General features: G+C 43.4%; 1 protein-coding gene across 1 annotated transcript in view; it reads left to right on the plus strand.

Annotated features, from left to right (window-relative positions):
• Positions 1-9,667, plus strand: part of LOC109935528 (septin-7-like) — a 70,915-nt gene that overhangs the window by 38,460 nt on the left and 22,788 nt on the right. The window contains exons 5-7 of the mRNA XM_048605565.1: positions 2,446-2,580; positions 4,219-4,336; positions 9,355-9,447. Coding sequence (XP_048461522.1) covers positions 2,446-2,580; positions 4,219-4,336; positions 9,355-9,447 — 346 coding nt within the window. The remainder of the gene's footprint in view (positions 1-2,445; positions 2,581-4,218; positions 4,337-9,354; positions 9,448-9,667) is intronic.

The following is a 9,667-nucleotide window of genomic DNA, read 5'->3' on the forward strand; positions in this document are numbered from 1 at the left end:
CATTGCATTCCTTTAATTGAACTCCACTAAAGAAATTACAGAAGTGTTATTGCTATCAGAGGGTATAAGCTTAGAAGATACAACTTTAAGGCAATTGATTGTATAGATGATTTGCTCATTTGTCTTCAAAAAGACTAAAACTTTTAGTAAAGGATGCAGAAATAACACAGTACAGTAAATTCATAGAAAAGCTAAGTGATAGATGTGAGATTTGTAAGAAGCATTGAAGGCACCATCTGTCTGTAAGTCTGCCCTTAGCAAGAGATTTCAATGAGATCATGGCCATGAATTTAAAGGTATGGAAAAAAGAAGCACTTTCATCTGACATTTCTGTAGATTTGAAAACCAGATGTTTAGGTCATAATAATACATGGCAAGATTAAAACAATTCTGGATAAAGCAATGGAAAATGACTGCGACAGAGACTGAAGTTGGATCAATGGCAAAATTTCTCACTGACAAATCTTGAGTGGCAGGGAAGTTTTCTAATGCTGAATTCGAGTGACGGCTAGATATAGCACTTGGGGCAAATGGGATCAAAGGTTATAGGGAGAAAGCAGGATTAGGCTATTAAGTTGGACAATCAGCCATGATCATGAAGAATGGCGGAGCAGGTTCAAAGGGCCAAATGGCCTCCTTCTGCTCCTATCTTCTATGTTTCTGTGAAATCAGAGATATGTCTTTCAGTATGAACAAAAGGGTGATGGTATTGCCATATTCATCCGTAACTTTGCTGACAGTTGACTAAATGGAGAGGCCCAGAGAAGGTTATTGGTAAAGGTAGAAAAATAATAAATGTACAAGGGGAAATCAGACCATTCAAGTAAACTGTTCAAGATGCTTGGCATGGATTATAAATTTGCAGGTTCTGAAGTAGTTATTGAATATAGTGGGAAGCCAGTGTTACACAACTATATAAGGCTTAGACTGCCACAGCTGACAGTTTGTTTATGATGGACAGATTTGTTTTGATATACTGGATGAGACTCAAGGGCTTAGGCCTGTGGATTGGGAATATGAAGAACAAAGATGGAAGGCAGAACGCAACATAAGCTCAAATAGTGGGTTCAAGAGGGAAAAGATCCTGAGAAAGAACATAAACCTATTACTAGGAAAGAGAGGCGAATCAATGATTACATTAATAATAAGTCATTATGGGGTAACATACAATGAATGAAATGTGGGACTGGAAAAAGATTTAAAAGTAAATAAGGGGATCTGTCATCATTTAATATGGTCTGAAGGAATGACTGAGGGAGTAGGTGTTTTTAAATTCAGTCATGGAATGTGGGCACGCTGGCTAGCCAGCTTTCCAGCATCCGCACTTCTTTCGGTTTTTATTTATTGCTCATCCCTAGTTGCCCTCAAGAAGGTGGTGGTGAGCTACCTTCTTGAACCGCAACAGTCCATCTGCTGTTGACTTACAATGCCCTTAGGGAGGGAGTTGCAGGACTTTAACCTAGTGACAGCGAAGGAATAGTGAGATGTTTCCAAGTCAGAATGGTGAGTGGCTGGGAGGGGAAAATGCTGGTGGTGGTGTCCCATATACATTTGCAGTTCTTTCCAGATGGAATTGGTCATGGGTTTGGAAGTGCTGTCTAAGGATCTTTGGTGAATTTGTGCAGTGCATCTTGTAGATAGTATAAACTGCTGCTACTGAGCAACGGTAGTCGAGGCAGTGACTGCATGTGGATGTGGTGCCATTCAAGCAGGCTGCTTTGTCCTGGGTGGTGTCAAGCTTCTGGCTTGAAGTTGCAACCATCCAGGTAAGTAAGGAGTATATTATTGGTAAAGAGTTAATTAGGTTTGAAGTGGTTGTATAAATATGGTGAGCTAGTGAATTTTATGGAGTGTGACTAACTGAAATAAAGTTCTCACTAAAAGTGTGGACTTGAATTCTGTTTAAAAGCATTACCTTTTTGGGGTATGACATGAACTAATCATAGACTTCACTCTTGTTTAGCTGTTGCAGCCATCCATCTGACTTCAGCGAGAGCTGTGGATAGCTGCTAGATCTTGTCAAGGACTCCTCTGGTGTTCAAACAGGCTGGAGCCTTTATCTAAATAAATGCGTGTAACACCCCCAAGCTTTAATTTCCATTTCTCCCCTCATGTTATTCCACACCTTCCCTCTCAGCTTCCAACCTTACAGTACCTTGTTTCCTCCCTCCTTCCTCTACACCGTTTGCCCTTCCTCTGGTATGCAAATGATTCCAGGCACAAAGACAAAAGATTTCTTCCCAACGTACTGGTCAATATCTCTCTACCAGCATCTTCTGGTATTTATCTCCATGCTGTTTGAGTGAATTATTTTTCTTGCCAGCCTTGAACATCATTTGAGCGGATTTGGTCACAATTTGTGAGTGAACACAGGTCCTGGCGTGTGCTGATCACACAGTTGTTCTTCCACTGAATGTCTCATTGTCTCTGTCTGTTCTTGTGCAGTTGGCAGCCAGTCATCAACTACATCGACAGCAAGTTTGAAGATTTCCTCAACTCTGAGTCACGAGTGAACCGCCGCCAGACGGCTGACACCCGTGTTCATTGCTGTTTGTACTTCATCGCTCCGTCTGGACATGGGTGAGCGCTACGTCTGGGCGGGAGTAGGAGAAGGGAGAAAAATCTTCCTCATCAGCTGCACAATGGGTAGGGAGGGGAATTGTCCTCCAGAACCATAGTAATCGCTGGATATGATCAGTGTGACCCTACTGAAAAGGGGCCAGCACAGGTACAAAGGACCAGAGGGTCTTCCTAGAACGGTATATTCCTCTGGCCAGTGAAATTGTGAAATATGAATGCTTTTCGTCATTATCTCGTGTAATAGCCCCAATCTCTTAATCACTGAAAAGCCAATGGCCATGAGGATGGAATAGTTTGGGTAGAGGGGGAACAGATGCAAAGTCATTAAATCAATAATTTTTGATGTGGCAAATATGAAAGGTGTTTTACTCCTTATCTTATGCCATGCTGTTCCTGTCACAGGAGTGTTTGATGGATACACTGTAGAAAGAGATTTGCCTATATCAATATGAAACTCTAAGCAATAAGCATACTTGAATAATTATATCCCAAATATCACTCTGCTGCTTTATTCATTTTGGTGCCAGCTACAGAGACATGAATAACTTTGAAAATTTGTTTGTTTGGCAAGGGCATTGCTGGTTAGGCCATCCTTTGTTGCCCATTCTTGAATATTTGGGAAGATGGTGGTGAGTTAAAATAGGGTCACGTTTGAAAATACTTTGTGAAGCACTGCCACAGAGGTCCGCTTCGTATGTATGTGATCCAGCAAGGTGATGTTCTCTTGTTAGTGTGCACTGCATCTTGCATTACTGACTGCATTGAATGCTGAAATGCTGAACTGCTTTTGGTGATTTGATGCAGATATATTGGTCCACTGTCTTGACAGTTAAAGAGAAACTAATAATGCTACTCACATGAAATCTAATAATTCTACCTGTTTCAAATGACCTACAAATACATTGTATTTCACTCGATATTGTCAAGAGAGCACTATTATTCTATAATGTCCTGTCACAAACAAAAGTCAGACTTCTTTTGCCTTTGACCATTCTGTTCCCTATGGCCACATAAATGCTGTGGCTACAAATGCAGGTCAGAGGTGAGGAATACTACAGCAAGTAATTCACGTCCAGATTCACCAGACCTTGTCCACCATTGACAAGGCACAAGTCAGGAATGTGATGGAGTACACCAGTTTGCCTGGATAGGTGCAGCTCCAACAACACTGAAGAAACTTGATATCATCCAGGACAAAGCAGCCCTCTTAAGGCCACCACCGCCACAAGCATTTACTCCTTCCATCCCCAATGCTCAGTAGCAACATGTGTACCATCTGCAAGATACGCTCCAGATATTCATCAGACCTTCTTGGATAGTATTTCCAAACCCATGTAGAAGTACAAATGCAGCAGTTGGACGGGAACACCACCATCTGCAACTGCCCCTCCATCTCGCTCTCTCGCTCTCGCTCTCTCACACACACACACACAGCTGTTCCTTCAGTGTTACCACGTCAAAATCCTGAACTCCCTCCCTGACAGCCCTGAGGGCGTACCTACACCACATTGAGAGTTGCAGAAGTGTAAATGATGCAAATAGATCCTTGCAGTTCGTCAGGAGGAGAAAAGTGTTTGCTATGCTTTGCACAGTGTATCCTATTGTAGCTCTCATGCAAATGCATGTGCTGTCTTCCAGGCTGAAGCCTTTGGACATTGAATTTATGAAACGCTTACATGACAAGGTGAATATTATTCCACTCATAGCTAAAGCAGACACCCTCACCCCTGAGGAGTGCCAGCACTTCAAGAAGCAGGTAACTACTTGAATAACTCATCTTCACATTGCGTGCCTTTAATGTAATTAACCTTCTCAACATGATTCATGCTAAGACATCGGGCCATATAGGGAGACTGGTCAGACAACCAAAAGTACAGTTTAATCCCTTTTAATAAGCGTCGTAAGGGAAGGTGGTGAGGTGCAGACAGGGTGCTCCAGAGCTTGGACTGAAATGGTAAAGGCCAGCTGCCATTGGTGGGAGAATTGTCATCAGATATGCGCAAGAACCAGAACTACATGAGTGCAGATATCTCGAAGGTTTACTGGTGTTTTTGAGGAAGGTTTAAACTAACTTGACAGAGGTGGGAGGTTGTGAAAGAATACTCAGCAGAGGGAAGCGAATAGCCAGAATGAGAAGAGACAGCAAAATGAGTCAGGAAAGCAGTATATTGAGAGAGATGCAGGACCAGTAGCTCATTATTCCAGGATACAGGGTCTTCAGGTGAGAGAGGGAAGGAGCTAAAAGAGGAGGAGGTGTCACAATTTTGATCAGGGAATCTGTTACAGCAGTAAGGAGGGATGACATGTTAAAGGTCCTCAAATGAAACCATATGGGTAGAACCTAAAAACCCAAAAGAAGCAATCACATTGCAGGAGTGTATTATAGGCTCCCTAACAGTCTCCGGGGAATAAAAGAGCAGATATGTTAGTAACTTTCAAGGAAGTATTGAAAGTAATAGGGTAGTGATAATAAGGGATTTCAACTGTCCCAACATTGACTGGGTTAGTCATAATCATAGAGTCAAACAGCACCGAAATAGACCCTTCAGTCTAACTCCTCCATGCCGACCAAGTTTCCCCAATCAGAGTAGTCTCACTTGTCTGCGTTTGGCCCAGATGCCTCTAAACCTTTCCGATTATGTACCGGTCCAAGTGTCATAGAATATCATAGAATCCCTACAGTGTGGAAACAGGGCCTAACAAGTCCACACCGAACCTCAGAGCATCCCACCCAGACTCAACCCCCCCAAACCCCCCCAATCTACACATCCCTGAACACAATGGGCAATTTAGCATGGCTAATCCATCTAGCCTGCACATTTTTGATCTGTGGGAGGAAACCGGAGCACCCCAAGGAAACCCACGCAGACACGGGCAGAATGTGCAAACTCCACACAGACAGTCGCCCGAGGCTGGAATCGAACCTGGGTCCCTGGCGCTGTGAGGTAGCAGTGCTAGCCACCATGCCACCCAAACGTTTGGAGCCTCCCTGGTGGGGAATTGAACCCTGCTCTCCCACGTGACAGGCGGGGATACTAACCACTATACTATCGAGGACGTTTTTTTAAGAAAAGATAATTTCTTGTCATATGTATTCAGTGTAAAAATACAGTGAACAGTGGGTACTTTCACCATACGTATGTGATGCCATTCACGTTAACTTGGGAAAAGACAAGGGGAAAAAGAAACTTGAGTCCAACTTTCCTTTCCACTGCCACAGTTCCACTCGAAGCTTTCCAGCCCTCGCAATGCCACTGCCAGCATCCCACCCTGGGCTGCCTCGCCTGCCTGCTCTTGCTCTCGCTGGCACTGTCACTGCAGAACACAACGTGCACGTTCAGCCCCCACCAAGTGGTTCCCGGTTGCGACCCAGCTCCTTCCTGACTCCTCAGGTGGGCCGTTAAAAGGGGTGGGAGAGGATAGAATTACCCTAGTTTTGAAACCCCCTATCCTCGAGAAAAGATCTTTGTTATTTACCTTATCTATGCCCCGCATTTTATAAACCTCAATAAGGCCACCCCTCACCCTCCAACGCTCCTCCCCAGTGAAAAAAGTCCCAGCCTATCCAGCCTCTCCTTCTAATTCAGACCCTCCAGTCCCGGCAGCATTCTGGTAAATCTTTTTCTGAAAACCATCTCCAATTTAATAATATCCTTTCTACCACAGGATGACCAGAACTATAAACTCACTCCAAAAATAGTCTCACCAACATCCTGTGCACCCTCGAAATGACGTCCCAACTCCTATACTCAATGGTCTGAGCGATGAAGGCAAGCACGCTAACCACCCTGTCTACCTGTGAGGCAACTTTCAAAGAACTAATTATCTGAGCCGCTAGGTCTCCATCTTCAACAACACTACCCAGGTCTCTGCCTTTAACTATGGTGTGAAAGGGAAGGAGCAGAATTCTTAATGGATGTCCAGGACATTTTTTTAAGTCAGGACATAGAAGGCCCTACAAGAGAGGAGGCAATCCTGGACTTAATTAATTTTAGGTAACGATGCTGGGCAAGTGGTTTAAGTATCGGTGAGGCAGTATTTTGTAGACAGCTATCATAACTCCATTGCATCCAAAATTGCTCTAGAAAAGGACAAGGATGGTTCTGAAATCATAGTTCTTAACTGGGAGAAGGCCAATTTTAATAAGATTAGATATGATTTACCATAGTGGGCCAGGAGGTAAATCTGTCTGAGAACAGTGGAAAAGTGGGACTGTCAAATCCTGTGAACCCTTGATGTTGAGGGATATACAGCATTGGATTGAGAGAAAAAGGAAAACTTACGGAAGGTACCGAGGGCTTAGAACAGCACAAGTCCTGGAGGAGTATCAAATATGCAAGAGGAAACTTGAAAGGAAGATTAGGAGAGCTAAAAGGCGACATGAAAGGATACTGGCAGGCAAAATAAAGGAAAATTCGAAGTTATTTTACAGGTACATTAAGGGTAAAAGGATAACAAGGGAAAGAGTAAGATCTATTAAGGACCACAGTGGTAATTTGTACATGGATGCAGGTAGGCTTCTAACTGAACACTTTGTGGCAGTATTCACAAGTGAGAGGGACAGTTACAGGTATGGAAGTCAGGTAGATAGTCTGTGATACAATTAAAGAAATTAGCATAGACCGAGAAGATGTTCCGAGTGTCCTGGCAGGCTTAAAAGTAGTTAAATCTCCAGGGCCGCATGGAATGGATCCCAGGTTATTGAGTAAGGAAAGGGAGGAAATGGCAGAGATGCTAGCAAAAAAAATTTCAGTTCTTCTCTGGCCACAAGAGGGATGCCAGAGGACTGGAGGATGGCCAGTGAGATACCATTGTTCAAGAAGGGAGCAAGAGATAAACCAGGAAACTAGGCCAGTCAGACTAACTCGGTGGTGGGGGAAACTATTGGAAGCATTTCTGAGGGACAGAATTAATCTCCATTTTGAAAGGTGGGGATTAATTAAGAACAATCAACATGATTTTGTCAAGGGAGGTCATTTCTGAACAACCTGATTGAATTTAATGAGGGGCGTGCTTTTGGACTACTTGGGTCTACTTGGACTCCAACAAGGCTTTTGGAAAGGTCCCACATGGGAGACTGATAGTGAAAATGAGAGGCCTTGGAGTTGCAAGGAAATTTGGAAAATGGATGTACAATTGACTGAGTGGCAGAAAGCAGAGGGTGATGGTTGAGGGGTCTTTTCTGACTGCTTGTCTGTGTTCAGTGCAGTCCCACAGGGATCGGAGTGGTGCCCTTGCTGTTTGTGCTTTTATACATAAATGATTTAGACTTGAATGTAGGAGGTTTGATCAGTAATTAAAAACCGAAAGAACTGCGGATGCTGTAAATCAGGAACACAAACAGAAGTTGCTGGAAAAGCTCAGCAGGTCTGGCAGCATTTGTGAAGAAAAAAATCAGATTAACATTTTGAATCCGGTGACCCTTAGAACTGATGGTAGCTGGGAAAATGTCAGTTTATAGGCAGAAAATAGGGAGGGAGCTGGGGTAGGGAGTAAACGATAGGATTGTGCCTAAAGAGAGAGAAGAACAATTGGACAGACGAAGGAGTTGATAATGATCTGGCTGGGAGGGTGAATGGTTGTTAATGGGGACTGTTGGTGACTAACAACAAGATGGTGTGTAATGGCAGCCTGTGTGTGATTAAGGCCTGGTGTGAGAGATAGGGGACTAGGACATGGGAGAGTTTAGGCCCTAAAATTATTGAACTGGATATTGAGCTTGGAGGATTGCAGGATCCCCAAGCGGAAAATGAGGTGTTGTTCTTCCAGTTTGTGTTGAGCTTCACTGGAACGCTGCAGCAAGCCAGAGTCAGAGCTGTTGGCCAGGGGACAAGGTAGTGTGTTAAAGTGGCAGGCAACAGGTAGCTCAGGGTTCTTCTTTGCAGGCAGAGTGTAGATGTTCTGCAAAGCGGTTCACCTGGTCTGCTAGTTGATACTGGGTTGATCAACCCAGTTGATCAATAAGTTTGCAGATGATACAAAAATTTGTGTAGTTGTAAATATTGAGGAGGTAAACCTTAGACTACAAGAGGATATAGACAGGCTGTTCAGATTGGCTGATCAGCAGTAAATGGAATTCAATCAGGATAAATATGAAGTGATGTTCTTGGGCAGGACAAACAAGGCAAGAGACTACGTGAGTGGTAGGACCTTAGGAAGCACCAAAGATTAGAGGGACCTTAGTGTGCATGTCCACACATCCCTTAAGGTATCTAGAATTATGTAAGACTTTGGTTAGACCACAAAGTATTGTGTGCAATCCTAGAATCCACATTATAGGAGGAATGTGAGGCACTGGAGAGGATGCAGTGGAGATTTACCAGGATATTGCCTGGGCTGGAGAGTTTATGAAGTGAGATTGGAGAGTTTGGGGTTGTTTCCTTCAAGCGGAGGAGACTGAGAGGAGGCATGACTGAGATGCGTAAAATTGAGGGAGAAACTTGTCCCCTTGATGGAGGTATCAATGACCAGGAGATATAGATTTAAGGTAAGCAGCCGGAAGTTTAGAGGCGATGAGAGGAAAATCTTTGTCACCTATAGAGTGGTGAGAATCTTGAACTCTCTGCTTCTAAGAGTCTTAACATTTAAAAAAGTCTTTAGATGTGCATCTGTGATGCCATTACATGGTTATGGGCGCGTGCTAGAAAATGGGATTATAATAATTTGTTTTTGACTGGCACAGATGCGATAGGCCAAAGGACCTTTTTCTGTGTAGTAGATCTCTGCAGTTCTATGACTCCACGCCAATGTCTGAGATACTGTTTTTTTGAACAGATAATGAAAGAGATCAAGGAGCATAAGATTAAGATTTATGAATTTCCAGTTACTGAAGATGAAGAGGATAATAAATTGATAAAGAAGTTTAAGGTAAATTGGTTTTCTTGTCATTTTTGTTTGCAGAAACCCATACCTCACTGAGAGGTTGTCAGTCTCTACACAGAACTGACTAAACCGCACACCTCACTAAGATCATGCACCTCTCTGCACAGCATTGTCTAAACCACACAACTCATGGAGCTTAGATAACAAGGTGTAGAGCTGGATGAACACAGCAGGCCAAGCAGCATCACAGGAGCAGGAAGGCTGA

This window comes from Rhincodon typus, chromosome 15 (genome assembly GCF_021869965.1).
Source record: "Rhincodon typus isolate 14 chromosome 15, sRhiTyp1.1, whole genome shotgun sequence".
Classification (NCBI taxonomy): Eukaryota; Metazoa; Chordata; class Chondrichthyes; order Orectolobiformes; family Rhincodontidae; genus Rhincodon; species Rhincodon typus.